The sequence below is a fragment of the Lissotriton helveticus genome, chromosome 7 (genome assembly GCF_964261635.1).
Source record: "Lissotriton helveticus chromosome 7, aLisHel1.1, whole genome shotgun sequence".
Lineage (NCBI taxonomy): Eukaryota > Metazoa > Chordata > Amphibia > Caudata > Salamandridae > Lissotriton > Lissotriton helveticus.
This window is the reverse complement of record NC_136068.1, coordinates 654,559,528-654,587,439: the sequence shown is the minus strand read 5'-3', so window position 1 is coordinate 654,587,439 and position 27,912 is coordinate 654,559,528. Positions and strand designations below refer to the sequence as shown.

Below are 27,912 nucleotides of genomic sequence, written 5' to 3'. Positions count from 1 at the left end.
ACATTCGGTCCATTTTCCACAAATTCAATAAGTTCACATTGCAAAGTTTTCATGAAATATATAGGCGGGTGCGCGCACACGGTCGCGCGCACACGGTCGCACACGAAAGCCTGGAAATGCGATATCCATTTTATTGAGAACTGTTGCCGAGAGTGCGCACACCGGGTCGCGCACGAAAGTTTAGAAAGGCTATTTTTATTTACAGACAAATTTTAATGCGTTGAAAAAAAGGCAAGGTACAGACTTTCTAATTTTGTATCGCTTTACAAGGAGTCTCTATGCAACTTGAACAATGAAGAAAACGGCTTGTTTTCGAAAAAAATATTGCCAGAACTTTATTGACAAAAGTATAGGTTGTATACACGAGATAGTTAGGAATTAGCATTTTAAAAACCAATGAAATTCACTGAAAAAACCATAGGTTTTACACACGTTATAGTTAGGAACTAGCATTTACAAAACCTATGAAATTCACTGAAAAAACCATAGGTTTGACACCAGTTATAGTTAGCTGGAAATTTTATTGATATAAAACCAATGAAATTCCACGTTATAGTTAGTTGGACTCACTTTAACCTGCGCGTGTAATGCACTGCTGATGACGTCACATATTACATCACTCATGACATTACTGATGACACCATCCTTGTGAATGTGTGTCTTTCTGAAAAATAAATATGTGTTATATATGTATATATTATTGAATATCTTAGTGAATACATATATTACTGAGTAATGCTTAAATATTTAAATATATGTATTAGTGTTTCACTTTGTGTATAAGTGGCTCCATGGGTTGATGAGTAGGTACATGTGTATGTATATAGGTTATTAGATGTTTTTCTTAGTATCAGTATGAGTGTTTGCATGGTTTGGTGGGAGTATTACTTACTACATAGATGCAAGAATGACTGAGTCTCTGTTTGAATGTGTTTTGAAGACAGCATATGTGCAGGACTGTATGGGTGGATGAGTGTGTATATGTGTGTGTTACTGAGTGAATGACTGTCTTACTAGTGTCTTTATCAGTAACTACATATGTTTTAATCTAATATATGTGAATATTGATGTATATAAGTGAGTATATGTGAGAGTGAGGGATTCTAAGAGTTCCTGTTTAAATTAGTATGTGTTTCTATAAGTGATTTTTTAAGAGAGTAAGTATGTGTGAGTTTCCTTAGAAGTAAAGTAGTAGTGTGTGTATAGCTGTTTATGCAAATAAATGGATGTTCAATAGTTTATTTGCATGTGTGAGTATGTGTGTGAATAACTTTTGGATGACTGTCGGTGTGTAACAGGATGTGTAGGTGTATCACTACATATGATTAGTGAATATATGTATGAGTGACTATATAGAACTGTTGGTGAATTAGTCCATGTGTATATAGATGGTGGAATTATTGAATTGGTTGTTGTAACTGGTATGGGTATCTCCATTTTTTTGAACATTTTAGTTTCTATTTTTGAATATGCGTTTCAAGGGTTACATTACAGTGAAAGGAGGTCTGTCACTGTGTCACAAGGATGGTGTCATCAGTGATGTCATGAGTGATGTAATATGTGACGTCATCAGCAGTGCATTACACGCGCAAGTTATAGTGAGTCCAACTAACCATAACCTGGAATTTCATTGGTTTTATATCAATAAAATTTCCAGCTAACTATAACTGGTGTCAAACCTATGGTTTTTTCAGTGAATTTCATAGGTTTTGTAAATGCTAGTTCCTAACTATAACGTGTGTAAAACCTATGGTTTTTTTCAGTGAAAAAAAATATATATATGGTTTTATTGATTATTTTTATTTTTTTTATTTTTTAAGCAATTATTTATTATTGTGATTGTGTTTCAAAAAATTTTTTATTGGCAGAAAACTGGTGCAAAAGTGGTTTTAGCGGCAGTTTTCTGCCGCAAAAGCAGCTTTAGCGACACATTTCTGCCAATAAAAGCTGCAAAACTTCTATTGCCTATGTTGATGATATGGCTCTATGTTACTTACATTTCTTTGCTGTTTCAATTAATCTTTTTCTGTTATTTTTTGTTTTCTGTTTTCTATTTTTTCTCTCTGTTATTCCTCATGTTTTAATCTTATTTTGAACATTCACTCACATTCTCCAAGAAACTCTTCTTTGTTAATGTTATACTCTCTTTTTTTTTCTTTCACTTCGTTATCTATTTTGTTTTTCACAATTATACCCTCTTCCGTCTTTTCTTTGGTAAATAGATCTATTAAACAGTATCTCTTCTTTACTCCCTATAGCTGTCTTTCTTTTAACATCACTCTCTGTTTACTTTCCTTATACTTACTCTTTTTAAAAGCTACCCGGGAAGCGAACCAAAAGAAATAGAGCTTGCCAGAGTGCTAAACATTCTAGCAATTTTTTTTGAAAGGGAAGGTAGTACTGAAAAGAACTTTTTTAAAATATTTTTGTTGTTTTATATTTTTTTTTTATTTTTTTTTATTTTTTGTTTTTTTTGTATTTTTTGAACGATTTAATATTTTTTTTGGGGGGGGAAACAACAAAAAACAGGCATTGAAAAGGGCTCAACAGGAGCAAAAAAAAAATTACTGGGGGCGGTTAGGGCAATTATGATGTTCATAAGCCAGGTTGATAGCATTTATGCTCATATTGCCACATGCTAACAACGCACGACAGTGCATACAAGTGTGGATCATGTGGCCAAAATTTTCTTGTATGTTTGGCACAGTTTCCTGTGCCTCTGCTGGTGTCAATGACATTGATATTCTTGATCTGGCCACAGGAGTTGATCTTGGATTTTCCTGCAAATCCCGTATTTCCGCCCGGCTATAATTGAGTGGATGCTTCCTGGTCATGTGCCTGTGCATAGTATGGTTCCCATAACTATATTTCTTATCCGTCCCTCTGGATAATTGTTCTTTGCAGATGAGGCAGGTGACATACCTCGCATTCACTTTTTTTTGGCCAGGAGGGATCGAATAAAACTGCCAGATGAAACTGGCTTTCTTATGGGAAACCCGGGGCACCTCTTCTAAGAACTGTGGTTCTTCTCCCTCCTCTTCCTCCATTTCTTCCTCTTCCTCCTCAGTGTTGGTCATGACCTGGGGAGGTGGTCCTCTCTTCCCATGAGGAGGTGGAGGTGGTGGTGGGGGTGCACCAGCTGAAGCAACTACTGAAGCCATTTCTGATATAGTAATAAAGGTCTTCCTCTCACAATGATGAAAGTCAGAGTGAGGAAAGGGGTTTTCATCATTTGGGAAAAACAATACTTCTCAACCAATGAAAAGTGTTATTTTTAGGTCACCTGACCTAGCCTTACATCATTATGAAACCAAAAGTGAAATGAACCAATGAAAAGTTTTATTAACAAGTCACATGACCTCTCACGCTCATGTTACGCGCTGCGGAACGCGCCCCGGTTAGCTTCCGGTTCGCTGCGCTTCGCGCCTCGGTCCGCGCCCCGGGGCACTTCCGGGTGCGCTAACGCGGTACGTCACAAGACGCATTACGCGGCAACGCGATACGTCGCGCTTTCGCGACGCGCCGCGGATCGCTTCCGGGGAGCTGCGTTTCGCGCCTCGGTCCGCACCCCGGGGCACTTCCGGGTGCGCTAACGCAGTACGTCATAAGACGCATTACGCGGCAACGCGATACCGTCACTATGTTGATTTCTTACCGGTTCGCGGACCGGGTCGCGGCATCAATTTGAGCTAACGGAAAGCTTTCCGGTTCGCGGACAGGGAGCGAAACAAAAAAAATATTTAAAAAAAATTATTAATAAACATATAAAATATATTTTTGGATTTAAAGAAGAATACATTTTACAGCTATAGATATTAGCTTTTAAAAAACCAATGAAATTCACTGAAAAAACCATAGGTTATAGACCATATATAGTTAGGAATTAGCATTTACAAAACCTTGAAAATTCACTGAAAAAAACCATAGGTTATACACCATATATAGTTAGGAATTAGCATTTAAAAAACCTTATTTTACTCACACAAAACCAATGAAATTCCATATATAGTTAGTTGTACTAACTATATATCGCGCACCCGCAATCCACTGCTGATCATGTCACATATTACATCATTCATGACATGGTCAGTGACATCACCGATGACATCACTGATGACATCTCAAATGACATCACTGATGACATCACTGATGACATCTCAAATGACATCACTGATGACATCACTGATGACATCTCATTTGACATTACTGATCACATCACTGATGACATCATTCATGTGATAATACGATGAACCTCTTCAGACTCTAATATAACCTTAGATACACTCAGTGTAAACAGACACTCACAGACTGTCACTCATCCATGGAGTTACTTACACACCTAGTCAGTCATGCAAAGAATCAATCACACCTCCATTTTCACAACTATACAGTTATACACACCTTACTTATTCAAACATATACTAAAACATATTTACTCACTTATACAATCCTGGATACAAGTGCACAATGATCCATACAGCCACTCACACATTCACTGGCTCTTATGCACAGTTATTTATATATGTCAACTCTCACATGTACTGTATTTTACATATGTACTTACTTTGACATGTAGCACTGAGATATCTATTCACTCACCAATACAGTCATGCACACAGTCAACCGCCCATACAGCTGTTTCCACATGCACTTTTGAACCCATACATCTATGCACAGAGTCATACACCTCCCAGCCACCCACACACACACTCAGTCTCCCATACAAATGCTTGGGCAACCAATCAATAACCTATATAGTTACTCATATAGCTACTGATCAACACATGCAGCAGTTTACAGAACAACAGACATAATGATGCACAAATTAAGACAGTTTAGTCACTAACCCATGCACTCAGTGAGACACATTTAACCACTCACTCATACAGTCAGTCATGCACCTACTAAATCCTTCATCCAGACACTTATACATCCACTCATTCTTAAATATGTAAGACATATTTTAACTTTACAGAAAAATACAGTCACTGGATGTTGTCATCAGTGATGTCATCAGTGATGTCATTTGAGATGTCATCAGTGATGTCATCAGTGATGTCATGTGAGATGTCATCAGTGATGTCATCAGTGATGTCACTGACCATGTCATGAATGATGTAATATGTGACATGATCAGCAGTGGATTGCGGGTGCGCGATATATAGTTAGTACAACTAACTATATATGGAATTTCATTGGTTTTGTGTGAGTAAAATAAGGTTTTTTAAATGCTAATTCCTAACTATATATGGTGTATAACCTATGGTTTTTTCAGTGAATATATATATATATATATATATATATATATATATATATATATATATATATATATATACATATATATATATATATATATATATATATATTTTCCACAAAGCCGTTCCACCGCACTTCACTTCCTCTGGGAACAAAACGGACTGCAAGACCTCGATTCCGTGCTGAAATTCGTTTTTATTTAGCCACCATTTTCGCCATAACACGTTTCGGCCTCACTTGGCCTTGATCACATGATACGCTAGGGAGTTACCAAGGTATTTTTAAAGTGCAAGTGTATACACATGTGATGTTTGAGTTGCATAGACATAAACAACATACTTTCAAAGCTCATTAATTTCTAAGCAGTGCAGAATTCAATGTGCAAAATTCAATATAATATATATATATCCCAAAACCACTATTGTCTGTCCTGACAATAGTAAAGAACTGAGCGCACTCTGGAGCAATTATAACTTCCAATAGTTTATTCCACTAGAACCAGGATGACAGACGCGTTTCAGCATGGTTGCCTTCCTTAGTGTCAACAATATATTAGTTTCAGTCCTCATTTAAATAAAGTTTGTAAATTCAAAAAAACGGAAATCAGTGACTGTGAAAGTGAAGGAGTTGAAAGTCAGAGTCATAGAAGGGATACAATAGTGGCCATCTTGTAACATATAATATTTAGGCTGTCTAAAACCAAATAGAGGGTATGTATCTTAAGCATGATTCGTAGCACCTAGTTTAGAGATAGAAAGTAAAATATATATATATGATGTTTGGAGTGTGTTTAAGGGGATATTTTTGGATTGAGTACCGCTGTATGTATCAAAACAGCAAGGAAAGTAGAGGTGTGCAGAAGTAAAAATCAGAAGGTGATGGGATGGGGGATACAAAAAGACGAGTTTGAGAAGACAGAGGCAGAAGAAGATGAGAGACAGAAAATAGACATGGGGAGAGTATAAGAAAGAGGGAGGGAAAATAAAGAGGAGGCAGAAAAAGAAGACTGCTGAGTGGGAAAAAAAATATGAGAACAAAGGAGAGATACAAGAGGAGGTGAAAGTCAAAGAGTGGATGAAGATGAGTAGAAAAGAAGGGAACAGAAGTGTTAGGGGGTGAGAAAATGAGAGGGAAAAATGAGGGGAGAAGGAGAAAGCTGGAGAACACACCCACTGTCACAAACTGCATAGCCTAAAAGGGAAAAATGGCTCCCAAAGAGTGAGCAGAAAAAGGATAGAAGCCAGACAATATATACAGCAAGGTAGATGCAGCCCTAATATGGGCTGATACTGACTACCTCCAGTTGATATGTTGATGTAAGTAGACTTCCACAGTTCTCAACAGGAACTACAGAGAGAAACTAGGAGACCCTCTACAACACAGGCCACTCCTGGCTTGGTTTTCTCAGACAGTCTACTTTCTAAGGGGTTTGCCTGACCAGTAACATGCGGGGCTAGTCCAACTGGGCAGGGTCTCTTGCGAGGCGATGTACATCCTTTCTCCCTCTCAATAGTCAACCAAGTTCATAGGCTTTAGGCAGGCGCCTAACCAAAAAGAAGAGCAGACTTCAAACTATGACCCTCACTTCTCAGATACTTGCTAGTAGTCAAACAGCAACCCGATCTCACAATAGCCTTTCGAGTACTCTGCAGAGACCTTCTTTTCTTGATCACGGAGTAAATGGAACTAGAACAAAGTGCAGTGGTCTGGGTTCATTTTACATATGCGTTTTCTTGAGCACAATGTAGATCCACCTTATCAAACTTCAGAACCGTTTTTAGGTGGTACGCTTCCAAATGTTCTACTAAGTCTACTACCCAAACACAACCTTCATGTAAAGTAATGTTTTTCACAGCAGGTTGTAATGGGGTGGTCTTTAATCCGAAAACATGCACACAGCATTATAAGGCTTCTGCATCTTGCTTCGATCAACCCCTCTGAGCAGAAATCAGGAACAGACAAAAAGGCACACCTGATCTAAAGACTTCTTTGCTTTTAACAGCAGAAACTTCTGTCCACTCTTCAATCATACCATCTACCAAATCCTCAGGAAGAACTAATGAGCAGCTCTTTGATAATAAAGTCTTAATTGCATTTTTGAAAGGCAGCGCTGTTTCATTCCTCCTTATTTTGATGTCTGGATATCCATTCAGAGCCACAGGAAACCACGCAACACACTTCCACTGTCTGAGAATGTTGTACTGTTCTGTCATTTAAGCTATGTTAAACCCTGCTGCACACATACTATTTAAACACAAATACTGTGACATACACATAGGATGTCAATGCAAGGCTGTTTGTTTTAACATATCAGTAGCACTTTGCATTAGAAGGATCGGATCGGACTCTCACTCAGATATATAGATCTGGTCAAACATTTAAGATCATTAAAGACAAAATGAAGCCACCACCTTCGTACATGGTAAAGGCACAGAATTCCATTGTTCACTTTGAGGGTACTGGTAGTGTGGCTCATTAGGCCACTGGATTCAGGCAAGCCGGGCTGAAGACGGCTGTAATGCCAGAAAACGGTCCTCGGAAGCTTGTTTCCAGTCCAGGGAAGGCATGGCTTGGCAGTTCGTCCTGGACTGTTCCCATAAGGCACAGGGTAAGACTGATTTGCATATAGCCATGTCTGAACTGGGGTGGCAGAGTGGGCTAAAGAACGGTGATGGATTAAACCCAGATCTTTTGACTGGGTTTGAGTGTTTGATTGGTTCAGATGCTCTGTCCATTACCACCCCCTTTTGTACCAATTTTGGCCGCCATAAGTGTGGCAGGGTATGCTCAGACGTGAGTCCCTTTCTCACTTTGCCAATGGATTCAGGCAAGCCGGGCTGAAGACGGATGTAATGCCAGAAAACGGTCCTCGGAAGCTTGTTTCCGGTCCAGGGAAGGCTTGGCTTGGCAGTTCGAGCTGGACTTTTCCCATGAGGCACAGGGTCAGACTGATTTGCATATAGCCATGTCTGAACTGGGGTGGCAGAGTGGGCTAAAGAACGGTGATGGATTAAATCCAGATCTTTTGACTGGGTGTGAGTGTTTGATTGGTTCAGATGCTCCGTCCATTACCACCCCCTTTTGTACCTCTTTTGGCCGCCATACGTGTGGCAGGGTATGCTCAGACGTGAGTCCCTTGCTCACTTTACCACTGGATTCAGGCAAGCCAGGCTAAAGACGGCTGTAATGCCAGAAACCGGTCCTCTGAAGCTTGTTTCCGGTCCAGGGAAGGCATGGCTTGGCAGTTCGGGCTGGACTGTTCCCATGAGGCACAGGGTCAGACTGATTTGCATATAGCCATGTCTGAACTGGGGTGGCAGAGTGGGCTAAAGAACGGTGATGGATTAAACCCAGATCTTTTGACTGGGTTTGAGTGTTTGATTGGTTCAGATGCTCTGTCCATTACCACCCCCTTTTGTACCAATTTTGGCCGCCATAAGTGTGGCAGGGTATGCTCAGACGTGAGTCCCTTTCTCACTTTGCCAATGGATTCAGGCAAGCCGGGCTGAAGACGGATGTAATGCCAGAAAACGGTCCTCGGAAGCTTGTTTCCGGTCCAGGGAAGGCATGGCTTGGCAGTTGAAGCTGGACTTTTCCCATGAGGCACAGGGTCAGACTGATTTGCATATAGCCATGTCTGAACTGGGGTGGCAGAGTGGGCTAAAGAACGGTGATGGATTAAATCCAGATCTTTTGACTGGGTGTGAGTGTTTGATTGGTTCAGATGCTCCGTCCATTACCACCCCCTTTTGTACCACTTTTAGAAAGTTAGCATTTGCTCGCCTAACTATTTCAGCCCGCCTCTGCCAGGATGTGTATCTGCTGTCTGGTTTGTGTGAGTGACAGGGCTGGGGAATTCCCGTGGACGGTCTGGGCTCCCAGGTGTTGAAAAGGGTGCTTACACCAGAATGGGTGGGCGGAGTAATCCTTGACTCTGAATAGCGTTGTGCTCCACCACCACAATGCTGACTCCACCTCCTGTGGAGCATCTGATGTCCCTGCCCTGCACCCTGAAAGAAGACGACAGCTTCCTGTCAACAGAGTACTCCAAAACCGGGTTGAACTAGGCTCAGGGCCCCTGGCCTGAAAAGACAAAAGAAATTCAGTATAAATATAGGAGCCCTGCTCCTTGCAAATCAGATCCAGTCTTGACCAATCAATCAATCAATCATACCATTTGTATAGCGCACTACTCACCCGGGAGGGTCTCAAGGCGCTTGGGGGAGGGGTATGCTACTGCTCGAACAGCCTGGTCTTGAGTTGTTTCCTGAAGGCGAGATGGTCGTGGGTCAGCCGAAGGTGGATGGGAAGGGAGTTCCATGTCTTGGAAGCCAGGTAAGAGAAGGATCTTCCTCCGGGGGTGGCTCTTCGGATGCGTGGTACGGCTGCGAGGGCGAGGCTGGTGGACCGCAGCTGGCGGGTGGGCGTGTAGAAGGTCAGGCGGTCGTTGAGGTACTTGGGGCCCAGGTCGTGGAGAGACTTGTGTGCGTGGGTGAGGAGCCGGAACGTGATCCTCTTGTCGATGGGGAGCCAGTGCAGGTTCCTCAGGTGGCTGGAGATGTGGCTGCGTCGGGGGACATCCAGGATGAGTCGGGCGGAGGCGTTCTGGATGCGCTGGAGTCTTTTCTGTAGCTTGGCTGTGGTTCCGGCGTAGAGGGCGTTTCCGTAGTCCATTCGGCTGGTGACGAGTGCCTGGGTGACAGTCTTCCTGGTCTCGGTCGGAATCCAGCGGAAGATCTTTCGGAGCATACGCAGGGTGTTGAAGCACGATGAGGAGACGGCGTTGACTTGTCTGGTCATCGAGAGGGAGGAGTCCAGGATGAAGCCCAGGTTGCGTGCGTGGTTGGTTGGCTTGGGTGCGGTGCCCAGGGCTGGGGGCCACCAGGAGTCGTCCCAGGCGGAGGGCGAAGATCCCAGGATGAGGACTTCCGTCTTGTCCAAGTTCAGTTTCAGGCAGCTGTCCTTCATCCACTCGGCGACGTCTTTCATCCCTTTGTGTAGGCAGGTTCTGGGGGTGTCGGGGTCTCTGGTGAGGGAGAGGATCAGCTGGGTGTCGTCGGCATAAGAGATGATGTTGAAGTTGTGCTGGCGTGCGATGGCTGCGAGAGGTTTCATGTAGACGTTGAAGAGGGTGGGGCTGAGTGAAGATCCTTGCGGGACGCCGCAGATGACTTCGGTGACCTCGGAGCGAAACGGGGGGAGGCGGACTCTTTGTGTTCTTCTGGCGAGGAACGAGATGATCCACTCCAGTGCCTTCTCTTGGATACCGATGTTGCTGAGGCGCAGGAATAGGGTGCGGTGGCAGACCGTGTCGAACGCAGTGGAGAGGTCCAGGAGGATGAGGGCCACTGTTTCCCCCTTGTCGAGCAGGGTCCGGATGTCGTCGGTGGCTACGATGAGGGCGGTCTCGGTGCTGTGGTTGGCTCCGAAGCCGGACTGCGAGGGGTCGAGGGATCCGTTCGTCTCGAGTAAGGCGGTCAGCTGTCTGTTGACGATCTTCTTGATGACTTTAGCAGGAAAAGGGAGGAGCGAGATGGGGCAGAAGTTTTTGAGGTCGGTGGGGTCCGCTGTAGGTTTCTTCAGGAGGGCGCTGAGCTCGGCGTGCTTCCAGCTCTCCGGGAAGGTGGCGGTGTTGAAGGAGGCGTTGATGATGTTCCGGAGTTGGGGTGCGATGGTGGAGTCGGCCTTGTTGAAGATGTGGTGAGGGCAGGGGTCGGTCGGTGATCCGGAGTGGATGGTGTTCATCGTGCGGGCTGTATCTTCGGTGGTCATCGTGGTCCAGGTGCGAAGGGTGGCGGTGGGGGGCATTGGTTCGACGGTTGTGTGCGCGGGAGGTGCGCCAAAGCTGTTGTGGATGTCGGCGATCTTGCGGTGGAAGAACGAGGCGAGGGAGTCGCAGAGGTCTTGTGACGGAGTGAAGTCGTTGGTGCCGGTGCTGGGGTTGGAGAACTCCTTGACGATGGTGAAGAGCTCTTTGCTGTCGTGGGCGTTGTTGTCCAGTCGTTCCTTCCGGGATTTCTTCTTGGTGGTGCGGATGAGCTGGTGGTGCTTGCGGGTAGGGTGTTTGAGGGCGGTCATGTTGTCGGTGGTCCAGTCGAGGAGCCAGGCTTTCACGAGGGTGCGGCAGGTCTTCTTGGAGTCCTTGAGTTCGTCGGTGAACCAGGATGCCTTCTTGCTTCTGGGTCTGCTGGGAGGGTTCTTTAGTGGCGCGAGGTCGTCGGCGCAGGTGGTTAGCTACTGTGTGAAGTTGTGGGCTGCTTCGTTGGGGTCCGTTGTGTTGGCGGGTGGGCTCTGGCTGAGGGAGGTGGTGAGCTGGTCCGCGGAAATCTTGCTCCAATTCCTGTGAGGTACCTGTTGCGGGTGGTTGTGGGTCGTGGATCTTTTGAAGCTGAAGTGGACGCAGCTGTGGTTGGTCCAGTGGAGTCCGGTGGCGTGGCAGAAGGTGATGTACTTGCTGGAAGAGAAGACGGGATCAAGCGTGTGGCCGGCGTAGTGGGTGGGGGTGTTGACCAGTTGCTTGAGTCCGAGGTTGGCGAGGTTTTCCAGCAGGGCAGTGGTGTTGTGGTCCTTGTTGTTCTCCAGGTGGAAGTTGAGGTCTCCTAGGAGGATGTATCAGCGGAGGGGAGGGCGTGTGGTCTGATGAAGTCTGTGATGTCTTCGCTGAATTGTGTGCATGGTCCCGGGGGTCTGTAGACAAGGGTGCCTCTGAGGGTCGTCTTAGGGTCGGTGTGAATCTGGAAGTGGAGATGTTCGGCTGCGGCGAAGGAGTCGTTGGTGTCGGTCGTGATGTGGATGGTGTTTCTGTGGACGATGGCGATGCCTCCTCCGATCTGGTTGATGCGGTCCCTCCTGATGATCTTGTACCCGTCCGGGATGGCGATGGCGATGTCGGGTGCAGAGGAGGCGTTCATCCAGGTTTCCGTGAGGAAGGCGACGTCCGGTGATGTAGCGTCGAGGAGGTTCCAGAGTTCCACGGCGTGTCTGTGGACGGAGCGGGTGTTGAGCAGGATGCACTTCAGGTGGTTGCTGCTGGTGTTTGTCTTGGCGGGTGCGGGGCAGGTTTGGAGGCAGGTGAACTTGCAGGTACAGCAGGTGAAGGGTCCGTGGGTGCGTCTCGGGGTGGCTCGGCAGCAGGCGTGGGTCCGGCCGGCATTGAGTGCGTTGAGAGTGGCGGCGTCGTAGGTCAGTCGGGTCGTCTTGCATCGGCGGGGAGGGCCAGGGGTCCTGGCGCTGGGTGCGGTCCAGGCGCGGACGGGCGCAGACGGGCTTGCCTTTGGCACGCCTTCGGCGCACCATCGGCACGCCCGCTGCGCGTCAACGCTGTGCATGGGAGTGGGCGTCATAAGTAGGGACCCGGGAGGGAGGAGCAGCTGGGTGGCGGGAGCGGGGCGGCGAATGGGCAGGAGGGGGGCGGGGCCGCAGGGAGGCAGCGGCGGGAAACGGTCAGAAGGGCGGCCCAGCGGCGGGTGGGTCGTCCGGGCAAAAAAGCAGGAAAAAACGAAGAAACACGAGGCAAGGCAGCGGCAGGCGAGCAGGAGCAGTGGTGAGTGGGGGGCGACCTCGCCTGGTTACAGGCTCAGCGGTCGCTCCCCACGACGAACCTCTGCCTGACTAGAAGGACCAAGAGAATCTGAGGGACGGAAACCGGTCTCTGCCCTAGAGGACTGGCCTGCAGTGGTGCCTTGCTGAGAACGGAGAGGAAAAGACCAGAGAGGACTTTGAAGACTTGTGCCTGAAACGATCTCCAAGTACTTGATCTCGAGCTTGCCCCCTGAACTGAACCCCAGGACCAGTGGGTTCTACTCTGCCTGTGCCCGTCTGCTGTTGGGCCTTAAGTTCTTTTCCCTCGCCGGAGTTGTGACTCGGGTGCTTTGCCCCTCCTAAGGTCGTGACAGCTCGAAGCCTGGTCTCCCCACCGCAGAGAGCCCCGCTCAAGCTTGAGTCGCTCTCCGCTTCAGCGCCGGGCCGCCCGCTCAGTGATCTGGACTGACGCTTGTCAGGAAGCATTCAACACCCTAAAGACGGCCATGTGCGCGGCGCCCGTGCTCCTGGTTCCTGATTTCTCCAAAGAGTTCCTAGTACAGACAGATGCTTCAGAGCATGGGGTAGGGGCTGTTCTTTCACAGATATCTGAGGAGGGCTGGGATCAACCTGTAGCCTTCATCAGTCGGAGTTTACTTCCAAGGGAACAGAGGTGGAGTGCGATCGAGCGAGAAGCTTTCGCTGTGGTCTGGGCCCTGAAGAAGCTAAGACCCTATTTTAGCGGCAGTTTCCTGCAACTAAAGCGGCAATAATTTTAACACAATTCTTGATAATATGCCCCTTAGTCTGTAACACGCTGAGTTGTCCCTATCTCCCTTTTTAAAGATAGGGATAATAATAGAACAAGGCCATAATGGTGGTTGTCTCTCCCTCACTGCCACATTAACCAGTGAGGTTAAAACCTGGGCCCATACCTCAGCATCCCCAATGTACATATCATGCGAGATGTCATTGCGACCCAGGGACTTCCCCCTAGTTAACCCTGCTACTCCCATCTTCACTTCCTAAAGGGAGAATACCATTTTGGAAGTCCCAACTAGCACCCCTTCCTCCATTCCTTCGGACACATCTTATGTTTCAAAACACTACTCAAAAAAGGACACCCAACTGTCCTCTGTGATATGTGACCCCAGAGATGCTATGGATGATTCAGAGGCCATGAATGCATTATCTACACATTTTCCAGAATTTGGAAATGTTTCTTAGGGTACTGGCATTAAGCAGTTCTTGGCATCCAAAGTCCCTTAAGACATTCTTACTCTGCACAAGCTCTTTTTCATATTGGAAATGACTATACTCTAGGGTTGGCACTCAAATCATGTATAAGCCACTTTTGTGCCAGGATAGACCCATTAAAAACCATCTGGCCCCTTACTTGGTGCCACAAGATAACTGGGCCTCCAGAAAACTGGACGTCACTTTTTAAATAACGTCAAATTCCCCAAAACATCCCCAGGCACACTGCTATCCTCTAGAAATACCCTAGTTCATTTTCACAGCGAGCATAAAATGCCCTATAGAATATATCAGGGTGCAACTGAGATCACCTCAATCTCCTCCCCTGCAACTTAATGGCAGTAATACCACCTGGTCCGACTGGGAACTTTGAATCAAGGTGGACTGACCTAAACACATTCACACTGGGTTATGGTCACTGAAGGGACTCTTGGCATCTCTGGTAATTAGTGGGGAGAGCAAAGTACAAACACAAATAAAGCCAATAAATGTCTCACAGCCCTTCCCTATAAAAGTTGGATGTATGGCTCTCACAGTAGGGGCAATCTTCTCCAGGAAAAATACTAGATTAAACTCATTCAACAATATGTTCAGCAAAAAACCTTGAAGTGTATGTTCAAGTCAAGTCAGGAATTCCATTATTTCGGTTCAAAGAACCATAAAAGTTTCACAATCTAGTTTTTTTAAATAATTTATAGTGTGTATGTTCAAATTGATGACTCAATAGTAACATACTTGTTAGGTATGATGAGGTTGTTGCCCCCTCCTGTTACCCCCTCACCCTGGGATCCCCACACAAAAGAACATTAAAGTCTCTATCCACCACAATGTCCACTGATAGTATGTTAGTACCCTGCAATTTTCTTAGTAGCAACCCCATGACCTGAATGTGCTAGATTGTTCGGGTGGTATTGAGCATTGTAAAAATTTAACAATGTCAAATAAGAGTGACCAATGGTGGTACATTTTATACCCTGAGTAGTGGGAGCCCCAGTGTTTGTCACATTCAGCTTTCCCTTTATTGCCAAGGATACGTACTGGATTTATTTTTGCGAGACCCAGGACTGACTGGCGGAGCATGTGGAGATAGAAGTATTTTCCCAGACAGATTTGTATATTGCTGCATTCCTGAGAGCTGGGAGAGACATACCCTGGAAGAAGAAGAGCTGGGATCTTTAGTACACTTCAAACAGCTTTTGGTTCAGGGATAGGTGACTGGAAAGTGGCCTGGGCACATCTGAGGGCAGAGTTGGTACAGATTAAAGAATCATAAAAAGTAAAGCTGTGGCGCAACTTAGCATTTTGATGCACATACTACTCTGGCCGACATCCAGATATGACCCTCTAATAACTCCAATGGCCTGTATTGTGCTTCTACTACATTTGGAGTCCCTCCTGCTGTGTTAGATTGCTCTCTGGCAAAAAATCAGGGCAGATATTGGGGAAGCACGCTTCCAATACTAACCTCAAAGCCTCTAAATCACATTTTGTGTTTGTAATTGAACAATAAGAATGGGAGCTTGAGGCCTCCAAAACTGTCAACTGTCAAACAGTCAGTGAGGCTGTGGAAGAGGGAAGTTCTGTCAGACTTCTGCCTGTGATGTGGATTGGAGGCTAAGGCCTGCCAGCCTCCCAACTAGTGACTGGGACATCACTAAAGGAATCCAAGACCACTTACCCCTGGAGCCTGGAGCACCCATCCCTGTCTGTTTTGCAAGATCAACGTACACAATGAAGATCAGGAGAGTGCTTGGGGGGAGAGGGTTTCAGACAGGGATCCTGGCAAGACGATCCCCACAGTGAGAACTGAGAAAATAATTGCTGCAATGATTGTGCCGTATGTCATAGGGGTTCACTGTGAACATTACTGTCATGCCAATCGCAGCTGCAGCCCATGTGCAGAGTGAAGTCAGTGACCCTGTTTGCCAGAGGGGGCTATCATGATGATTACTGTCAAGCAGATGGGGCCATAGTCCATGTGATAAGTGAAGCCAGGGACCCTGTTTGCTATAGTGGCTGCTGTGAAGACACATTTACTTCCATGCAGATCGGGCTGTTGCCAGTGTGTGGATTAAGGTCCTTGACACCATACACCAGATGGGGAAACTGCGAAGAACAAGGGGCATTGCCTAGTTAAGTGATTGTCGAGGTGAGAGGGTGCCTTGCTGACATGTGCAGGCCTGAGCTCCACCAGAGGTTCAAAAGCCAACTTTCTGTCTCCCTCACTTGTTAGGAGGATCAGAGGAACTTACTGCCTCACCGGTGGCAGCGTCATGGAAGCCTTTCCTATGTCCCTCAAAGCTGAGTGCTACTCACCATCAGCATCTGCTCCAGCTCCCTGCAACGTATGTTTCTGAAATGCTCCCAGGGACTCCGGTAGATCAACCCCTGTAGGAGCTTAGAAGACTGATCACAGGTCCGGAAGGCCCCAGAGAACCTTGTTCTGCCTCATAGTGCTTTAGGTTCTGGAACATGTTTGACTTTTGGAAGAGTTGGAGTGGGCCTCCTGAGACTCTGATTACTAGGGGGGCTTCACTTGAATGTCACCTATAGCGAATGGGGAATAGCAACTACCAGTAGTGAGAGGGAAGTGGAACTCAAGGACCCATCTTTTGAACACTAGAGCCCCAACCTCATGGGACTGTGTGTATTATTTGTGTATGCCATGTTATACTTTGTGATTGTATATGAACACAAGGATTTGATTGGACAATCAGTTATTGCTGCTATTGATCAAACTTTGAGTTGTGAGACTGTGTTCACCCGATGCATCTAACTACCCCCTGAGAAGCCTTGGGTGGCTCGACCTACACTACTACTGAGAGACAAGTGCTGAAGGGGTACTAGGCTTAGCTGATCAGAATAAAAAGAACTCGGAGCTCCAGGACATCAGGAGTAAAAGGCCTTAACCCATATGGATGGGCCCAGTAGCTCCTGCTTGCCCCCGGCCCTCTGAAAGGAGGAATGACACCTATGTAATATGTGTTTTCAGAAAATTACTGAAATCACACACAAATCACCCACCCATCAGGTGGTTGTCAATCTATGTATTTAATAACTCACCCTTTCATTCAGCATTTGTGTGAATAAATGTATTCATGTGTAAAAGTGCATGCTTGAATATGTGTGGCTATGCTTGCTTGTGTCTGGGTAGAATATATGACATTACAACACAAACATTTACACAGCACGCTTTTAGAACACAGTTTTTAGTTAGCAACTACCATTACATCCCATGGTTTTACAATGCATGCCATTACTACGCATTTTTAAAACTACCTTTAGAATGCATTCCATTACAATGCATACCATTACAACACATAATACTTTTAGGGTAACAGAAGGGTAAGTGTTGGATAGTGTAGGGGTAAAAATTACTATTCCCTCGTACCCCAAACCCATACCGACCCTAAAACTAAAACAATCTCCATTACTTACCTTGTAAAGCGTTGTAATGGCATGTCTTGTAATGGTATGCGTTGTGATGGCATGTGTTGTGATGGTATGCGTTGTAATGGCATGCATTGTAGTGACTTGCGTTGTAATGCCTGCGTTGTAATGGCATGCAATGTAAATGCAGTCATGTTCTAACAGCTGTGTTGTACCAGTAGTGCGTTGTAATGACTGCGTTGTAATGGCTGTTTCCCATCTGGGTATATTGCTGCAATACACAGACAAATGGGACATCATGGAAGTATAAAGACATATGCTACAATAATGACATCTAGTGGGAGTATTTACAGGGGATGGCATTAAAAATCATACGAATGGCTAATGCACAATATTGTACTTTTCCATTTAATAGGGCTAACATTGAGAATTCCAAGATTTCAATGATATCAAAGTCATAATAGGGTGTGAGTATTGTCTGGATGAGAATCCTGACTCTTAGGGTCATTCCTTCAATTGACATATATGCACACTGAATCTTTCAGAACGGATATTAAAATATTGATGACTTACAGTCGTTTTCTCTACTGCACTCAGAAGCGCTGTTGACGTTTGCTTTACTGCTTCCGTATCCTTAAAGAGAAAATTAAGAGAGTTCACTATCCAAAAAATAAAGAATAAAATTACATTAGCAATTCATAGCTATACTTATACATAATATTAGCGGGACCCAAAGTTCCCGGTTATCTAGGAAGAAATCTACTGGGACTCCATCAGGGCCCGGAGCTTTTAGCCTATTGCACTGTGTCAAGGTATGATTTATTACTTCAAGGTTAAATGGTAAGTGGCTTTGTAAGGGGTGTACTGGTAGGACTGTAGACAAAGTGGGTGCCTCCTCATCATTCCCAAATACTATTTTGAAGGAATAACCCCCTTGGATTCTGGCCAAATCACTTAATCTCACCGTGCCTAAAAAAATGAGTGTGTCCTCATGTAACGTCACTGGTGCTATGTAAAGCGCTCTGGGAACTGATTCGGTTCGGTTCTAGTTCGCGCTACATAAAACTCTACCAAAAAAAAAGGCTAATGTCTGTATCTGCTTTTAAAAATTGGCATTTATAACAATCCAGAACCCTTTATCACCACTCAGTACGGCTGTTTTTTGTAATTTCTCTCATGCCTCCTCTTTCAAATGCCCGTAATCTTGCTGATTTTTATTTATAACGCAGGGATCTCACCAGGGTGATGTCTCGTGGGGTCGATCCCAAGCCGTGTGGAGTATTCTTACGGCTTTTAAACAAACACCAATAAACTACCTTGCCTACCATTGTGGGTTGTGTGTTTTTGGAAGAAAAAAACTTTCTTTTGATTCCCACTAAAATGCGATTAAAGGCTAAAAGTGTTGTTATAACAAATGGATTTAAATCTAAGCACTAATTAATGTCTTCTCTCATTTTAAAAAGAACACCTCCAATAAACTTTTGGGTATTAAACGTTTTCCCATTTTAGAGTGACTCCATTTTTCTTCCCAGTAAGGGGTCTAGGTAAAGGATTCTGAGTAGATTTTGGTCTTTGGGCCCATTGCATATACGTAGTGATCACCACATGGTCACTAAAAGCAAAAAAAGTTAATTGTGAAAGCAAGAAACATGGTCCACTAGTCTCAGAAGTCAGTAAACAGTCTTACACTGAGCAGTAGGACCCAGAGGAGAACTTAGGATGTAACTGGCCTGTGGTATTGTTGCGAAGGTTAATAATCTCAAGATTGAGGGTTATTAATAGTCTACTAAGACTATCACCATAATCATTAGGATTCCAATGAAGAGGGCACTCCCCATAACTATCAATCATATTTCAGGCTGTTGTGGCCATTTACGTCCAGTTATGTGACTTAAAATCACCCATCCAGTTTATATCTAGGTTTTTGGATGGGAATTCATGAGCAGGGTACTATCCCTTTCCAGGGGGGCAAATACAGTTGCCATATTAATACCGAAATTGTTGTTGTAGAAATTGACAATAATCCAATTACACCCTTCCTGCTCTTTAGATACTTCACATAATAGTAGTTGATAGTAAGGTGAAGTGGCTACAAAAATCTTAGGTCCCACTGCATTAGACACAAGGGTTAATAGTCGCCCACTAAGTCGACCAGCAGCAGAGGGTGCTGCAAGTGTCTGGTAGGAGGAATAGCTATCTATATGGATGTGACCAATTTCCCATGTTTCTTGAAAGCATATGATATCATGCTGTATTACCAATGCTAACCAATCAGGGTCAGCTCTTTTCTGATTATAGCCCACTATATTCCAGGACATAATTTTTACGTAGTTTAAATCATTAACTATATTTGCTATGTAGTTGGTATTCTCTGGTTCAGGTTGTGTTTTTAAGGTATTATTTAGTCAGTCGCATGCTTCCAGTTTTAGCAGTGTTGCAAACCTGTTGTAAACGGGCATCACAAGATTCATATGGACAAAAGAGTGATTTGTAAGGGCACTGGTGCTTGATACCACACTCCTTTCTATCTTATTTCTGCCAACACATCTTACAATGCACAACCAAATGTTGAAATTAGCATTTACACAACATGTACATATTACTGTAAACCATACTTTTCACTCACTTTTATACTTACACACCACCTTTCAGGTAATATCACTCAAGCACTTCAGTACACAGTCTTGTCACCTCACTCACCACACTACATTAACTATAACTCACCCTTTCTCTATGCACTACCTACACCCTTGGATATTACCTAAGGTATAGCCTGTAAAGTTATTGGAGAACATAAAACACTTATGACATGAGAAAGAATTTTTCTAGTCAGAACACAGTGCATGATAGAGAGGCGAGGAATAGTTAATGTAGTGTGGCAAATAGTGGTAGCTGTACTCTGTAGTTATAGATAGGGTGACCAGAGATAGGGGTTCTAAAAAAAATCTGTGTAATACCTTTGCACCCGTTTGATGAATGTCTGTGAATCTTTGCCAACCTCCTGCCCCTGTTATATGCTCCTCCATTTTACGCAATTAAACTTTACAACAATGCACTGTACCACACTCCTTTTTACTTAAGCGCACTGTACACCACTAACCTTTACACTAATCTACTCTAACGCATTCCAATATACCTCTCTCCAGTGTACACAATTTCAGTTTATGATATATATACGTAAATATATATATGTAGTTATATTAAAAATCTAGTTTCCATAGAAAAAGTATTTTTTGACTTGCCTATAACTTAGGAGTCGTTTGACTCATCTTCTTAAAATTTTTAAAGTGAGTTCTGCGTGTCATGGAAACAAAACATGGTCAGTGTGGAGGTACTCTGACTCAATGTTTGAGAAATAGGGTGTTGGTGACACAAGTTATGTGTCCAATGTTTTTTTTTTACTGTCGGTCACTGTTACAGACTCAACCAGAAACGTACACGCCCATTCACATAGCCAGTCAGACACTAATGCAGCCACTCTCAGACTCAGTCAGAAACCCATGTGTGTACTCACATAAGCATTCAGAGGTTCATGCAGCCACTCCAAGATGCACTCAAAGACTCATGCACTCACTCACAGATCTACTCAGACACTGACACACACACTCACAGACCCACTAAGAGACTAATGCTGCCACTCACACAACGACAGAGAGATTGCTGCACCTACTCATAGACCCACTCAGAGACTCTTGCACCCAGTCATAGACCCACTCAGACACTCACACACTGATGTACAGACCCACTTGAAGACTTTTGCTTCCACTGAAACATCCAGTGATAGACAGACCCACTCAAAAATGTATGCACCCACTCATAGATCCAATCACAGTCATGTAAAAAATGTACATACCCACTCAGGACTCATACATGCACTCTTAGACCCACTCACCTCCTTAAGCACCCACTCACAGACCCATTGAGAGACTTATGCTTCCACTGACACACTCACTGAGAGATTGATGCACCAATTCACAGACCTACTCAGAGACTGATGCACCCAGTCACAGACCCACTCTGACACTCATGCAACAACTCACAGAACCACTCACACACTCATGCACTGAATAACAGACCCACTGATACACTTATGTTTACACTCACACACCCACTGATAGACAGACCCACTGAGACAATTATGCAGCAACTCGCAGACTCACTGAAGGCTAATGATCCTAGTGACAAACCCACTCACAGAATTATATTCCCAGTCAAAGACCCACTTGAAGACTTTTGCACCAAGTGACATACCCAGTGAATTATAAATACACACTATTATAGAGATATTGAGACACTGATAAATCTTTTTATGGAATTATTTAAACAGTGATTTATCTAGTGTAATGGTTAGAATTAATTATATAGTTATAATTTTTGCATCTGGTGGTGACTTGTGAATTCCTGCTTTTGCTTTGTATTTTTGCAACATATTTGTGATGGTCAATATTACCGATGTCATCGTGACTCCCGGTGTTACAGCTAAAATGGAAAATAGGTTTGAGAGATGGTTTCCATAGAAACTCTCTAGAAAAACACGGCTCTAGAGAATACAGTAATAAACACCTAGTGTGTAAAATACTGTAATATGTGTAAATAGATGTGTTGGACACTGAATGGGAAAGCCGCGATCATCGCGGCTAATGACGTCATCTTGAAGCCCTAAATAACTACGAAAACAGAAAAGTTATTTCCAAGATGTTCTTTAAAGAAAGTCAGTACAAAAACATGAGTTTAAACATGCTTTTTTAAGAACCATGCGGCTGCATTTTTAAAGGGACTGTGAAGGCATTCTGTCGTGGAGGCGCATTTTTAGCAATAAAATGCTGTTAATGGCAATTGTCTGAGTGGGTATTTGCCCTAGGGGCACTCTGGAGCTTGATGTATCACGCGGCCGCCCTTGCTGTAAGAACAGGCACCAACCATGGATCTGTGGTTGCCACGAGGCTTCGCATTGGCTTTGCCTCTATGTTGGACAATTGTTACTGGATCGTAAATGCAACTCTGGGACGGAGGCCCATCTGAGGGCTTGGAACTTTGCTGGCAACAGGGAAGAGAATGATTGGACACACTACAAAGACTATAATTCACTGCCCATCCAGGGGGTGGTATTATTTTAATTGAAAGAGTGTGTCTGACACCGTACGTGACTTGCCGAGGCTTTGAGAAAGAAGCATGGAAGCTTCGAAACGTGTCAGCAACAGCGGCTACATTTTTAAAGGGACTGTAAAGGCATTCTGTCCTGGAGGCGCATTTTTACCAATAAAATGCTGAAATGCTGTTAATGCCAATTGTCTGAGTGCGTGTTTGTCCTAAGGGCACTAAATATATATATATATATATATATATATATATATATATATATATATATATATATATATATATATATATATATATATATATATGTGTGTGGGATGTCCGAAATGCATTATTTCAGTAAACGCTTCCACTTGAATTTCCCCTGTGTGGCTTCTGCTTTCTGCTTCTTCAGCTAGGGGGAGTTGTTTTGGATATTGCACGCGTCAACCAGAGACGCGTCTACAGAAGCCCCGCTCCACAAGTCGGCCTGAGCATCACGGTTTCACATCTGAGAAGGTTTATTGGGCGTCTGAGGTATCGGACGAGCTCAGGCCCACCTCACATGACAAGGCAAGCAAGGGTGGCTGCAGTGCAGTCTGTGACTCTACGGAGGGTGTGGGTACATTACTTTACCTGCCCCTGCCCGGTGACCTCTTGGCATGGAGGTTGGCAATGTTTAAGGGGACTCAAGGAAGCCGTGGGATTGAACACCCATCAAGATTTTAATATCGCCGTCATCCCCCATTGTCCTGCACAATACCTAACAACACACAGCAATTACCGAATCCCGGTGGAATACTCACCTAGTACAAAGAACTCTGGGACTTGCAGTTTTGATTGAGCAGCGACGAAGTGCACAAGCACATGACTTCGGGAGGAGCGAGCTCTCACCTATGGGCATGTTGCAGGACAGTTCAAAATGGGGGGTGGGACAGAATTTTGATTGATCCCACATATATATATATATATATATATATATATATATATATATATATATATATATATATATATATATATATATATATATATATATATACATATATATATATATATATATATATATATATATATATATATATATATATATATATATATTTAGTATTGTGCAGGACAATGGGGGATGACGGCGATATTAAAATCTTGATGGGTGTTCAATCCCAGGGCTTCCTTGAGTCCCCTTAAACATTGCCAACCTCCATGCCAAGATATATATATATATATATATATATGTATATATATATGTATATATATATATTTATATATATCAAGTACCAGTCCAAACTTTTGTTGCAAAGAAGGAGCTGACACCGTGAATCAATCCAAAGTAAGATTAATCTATTCTGCTTTACAGCCCAGACACTTTTTGGCGGTATCCAACCGACTTGCTCACTACATCTGGCTTCCACCTCAATCAGTATTATGTACTTAGAAATTTTGACAGGTTACAACTGGTTCAGGTTGTAATGACAACCCTGTCATGACACTTCAAACAACATAGAAGAGTTCTGTGTACAATTAACCTCCATGCAAACTCCACTTCTATGGAGTGCCTTTTACGCATTGTACATGGTTTAGACTAAATGTTTCATTCAAATTTGCCCACTCTGCGATAAACAATATTTGATTAAAATACAACTCATGTTCACAAATTATATTAAATTTGAATTTAAAAACAATGTGAAATAATGTGAAATAATATGAAATATTGTGAAATAATGGCAATTCACAACATTATCTCAGTCAGCGTAATCATTTGGTAAACGCCCTATTTCGCTATTCTCACAACCCTGGTTTAGTGAGTTAGATCCTCTCCCAGTGGGCGCAGCGATCGCCCTATCCCATGAATATGTTGTGTTTAGCATGACAATGAGTGTTGCCATGTAAAATGGGTGATATATACCACGCCCTGTGTGGCGGCGTCGCTAATCTCTTAATCCAAGTTGATGTGAGTTTAATCTTCTCCCAGTGGAAGTAGCTATAACCCTATCCCATGTTTAGGGTCTATTTAGCATAACAGTTCTAAAATTAAAGTAGGTGAGTTTCAGATGTTTACGAAGTAGTTAAAGAAAACCGGGCCAAGCCGCTCTGGACTAGAGGTGCACATTAAGCACCTCATCTGCATTTAACCCATTAGGAATCTTTGAGTCAAGCAGGATTATGTATCTTGACTCAAGGCGTCTCAATGCCAGTTGCCGATTCCCACCCCTGATGTTCTTGGGTATGCTGTCAATCACAAAATACGTTAAGTCCTGTGAGTTCCTTGCATGGTGCGAGTTTATGTGTCTGGCCACACGGTATGCCTGGTCGTCGTTGGCAATTGCCCTAAGGTGTTGCAGTATTCTCACAGGTGCCTGATGGATGGTGCTGCCCACATATCTTTTTCCACAAGCACGTTGACTGAGTATTCAGTCTTGCATGAGAACCTCCCTCTGATTGTGTAGGGTGTTTGTCTGAAAGGTAGCTTTACAGAGTTGATGGTAAACCCATGCTTGCAGGCTTTGCATTTGGTGCACTTTCTAAATCCCTTTTGGGCCTGAAGCCAAGTGGTTCCTTTAGTGTTTGTTGGGGCATTACAAACTAGCTGGCTCCTCATAGATTTGGCCTTTCTAAAAGTGACTGAAGTTGATTTGTCGCAGAGAGGAGCTAGACTTGGGTCATTGTGTACCAGAGGCCAGTGCCTGTTTAAAATCTTACGCAGGTTGGCATGGTACGTGTTGTAGCCTTTAATGAGTCTCGGGTGTTTTGTGTGGTTTTGTCCTTGGTGTTAATTTGACTATTCTGTTCTGGAAACAGGAGATCTTTCCTGTTCTTTTCCCCACATTTTCTCTCTGCTTTGTCCAGTGTCCCCTTGCTATAACCCTTATTTCTTAATCTCGAAAAGAGGTTTTCCTTCGCATCTTTTAGATCTTTCTTTATGCTACAATTACACGTCATTCTGAGCCACTCTGCATATGGTATCAACTCCTTGAGTTTAGTTGGATGAAAACTCTGGGCATGTAGTATTGCATTCCCCGCTGTGGGCTTCCTGTATGTCTGTGTCAGAATTTTAATGTCTGCTATGAAGAGTTCTAAGTCTAGAAATTGAATTGATGTAGTACTTGTGGTGCATGTGAAACTAAGGTTCAAGCAGTTCTCATTAATCTCTGATGTAAAGATTTTCACACTCTCACTTGACCCTTTCCAAAGTATAAAAATATACTCTATGAACCTTTTGTATACAGCCACATTGTCTGTCATTTGCCGTTGATGTTTAACCCCCAATACCTGCTCCTCCCACCAGCCCATATGCAAATTAGCATAGCTGGGGGAGAAGCAAGTACCCATGGCTCAACCTTGTGTTTGTTTATAATGTAGCCTGTTGAAAATAAATGTGTTATTCTTAAGACACCATTCGGTCATCTCTAACAACATACAGGTGTGTTGGTGTAAGGATATCGGTCTTCTGCCTAAATAGTGTTGCAAAGCCCTTAGCCCATCATTATGCCTGATACTGATGTACAAAGATTGCACATCAAGTGCCATGAACAAATATTCTTAACTTCAATCAAAATCATGCATTTTGCAAAAATAAGTCCCCAGTGTCTCTTATGAAGGTAGGTAATTCACGCACTAGTGGTTGTAATAAGTGGTCAATGAAAATACTCGTATTTTTGAATAAGCTCTCTATGGCCGAAATATTGGTCTCCCTGGAGGCTGTTCTGCGTTCTTGTGCACCTTAGGTATCAAGTATAGTTGGGGGGTTCTGGGATCGTTGTTTTTGAGAAAGTTAAATTCTGGCTTGCTGATGAGCCCAATTCCTTTCCAGCGATATAGTTCATTGTGATATTTCTCTTCAATCCCCACAATATGTGTTGGGCTGATTCTATTGTAGCATTACTGGTCCTTTAGTTGTAAGAGTGCCTCGCCATTGTACATGGTGAGTGGCCACAGGACTATGTTGTCACCTTTGTCTGACCACCTCACCACCATGTCTGGTCGTGCTTGAATTTTTTAATTAGGTTGTTATACTCAATACTTTGGTTATGGTTGTGAGTGGTAAACTCCCTGGTGCTCAGGAGTGACAGTGTTTGTAAGTCATTAATTACATTGTCAGCGAAAACATCCAGGCCATCCTTTGGTAACATAGGCATGAAAAACGATTTGGGCTTGAATGGTGTGCGTATGGTTTGGTATATGTCCAATTCCGATCTAGCCGCTGCCTCACTCGGAGAGATTTGGCTTATTAGATCCTCTTGTTCCAAAGCTGTTATGTCTCTTAGTAACCCCATGTCAGCTGTGGTCTATGCCCCACATTTTTCCATACCTAATGGTGTTTGTATACTCCTTTTGTCCGTGTTGATAAAATATTTTTGCAATTTCAGTTTGCGTACAAATTGGAACAGGTCGATCCTTGTTTGTGCGTAGTCAAAGTTAGTTTGTGTGCAATATGTAAGTCCAAGCGATAAAATGTCTCTTTCTTTTGACGTTAATTCCATGTTGGTCAGATTGATTACTGTGTTGTCAAAGTCAATGCTTTGGTTTATCGGCGTTTGTGTCATCTGTATTGTCCCTTTGTTTGTTTTTGTACTGTTTTTTCCACAGCGTCTGTTTTTTCTGCATCTGCTTTTTGTTTTTGATTCTGTTGTTTTCCTTTTACCCACTCCTGGTGCGGCGGTCATGGGCGCAGGGTCATCATATGCTCCATGCGTAAAAAAGCAAACTCCTGCACTGGGGTCGGCACTGGGCCTTTCTTGTTGCCACTTGCATTGCTTTCTACGTCTGATTCTAACTCAGAGCTCCATTCTGTTTTGCTCTGTTCCACATTTATAGTTGGATTGCTCGCCGTTGCTGACAATTGTTGGCGTCTTATGTTGTCAAATTTCTTTGAAAAAGTAAATATTCTTCCATTAGGTAATCATTTCTGTCTCTTTGAAATTTTATCGCTTTTCTCTCTTTTATTCAATCTTCATATTTTTTTTACCTTTGCTGGAATTTCTTGCATGGCTTTTTGTATCTCTTCCTGGTTTTATCGTGATTCTAGTTCCTTGCAAATTTCCGCTATTCTCTGTAAGATTTTTTCTCTGTCACTGGCCGCATATTTGATTAGGATATTCAACATATTTTGCGACAACTGCGCGCTGTTGTCTGCCCAGTCTTGTAACATTGCCCGGTCTGGGTTTTCATATGTGGGGGCTACCAGGTTCCTGAGTCCTCTAGGCAATCGCACCACAACCAGATACGTTTTCAGTGATTTGCCCTCCCACCATTTGTAGACTTCCCTTATGCGCAGTTTCTCTAGTTCCATTGTTAATTTCTTCACATCATCCTGTGCAGGGTCAGAATTCTGGGTTGTTGATCTAGTTGCGGCTGATGCGGTTGTGTCTGCATCATTAAAAATGTCCAGAGCTGCCTCTTCCCGTTCTTTAACCCACT

The 27,912-nt window shown here is 43.8% G+C and overlaps 1 protein-coding gene across 1 annotated transcript in view; it reads right to left on the bottom strand.

The window, feature by feature from the left end:
• The window catches only part of LOC144769210 (uncharacterized), a 256,325-nt gene that overhangs the window by 192,303 nt on the left and 36,110 nt on the right, over positions 1 to 27,912 (bottom strand). The window contains exon 4 of the mRNA XM_078653235.1: positions 17,998 to 18,057. Coding sequence (XP_078509361.1) covers positions 17,998 to 18,057 — 60 coding nt within the window. The remainder of the gene's footprint in view (positions 1 to 17,997; positions 18,058 to 27,912) is intronic.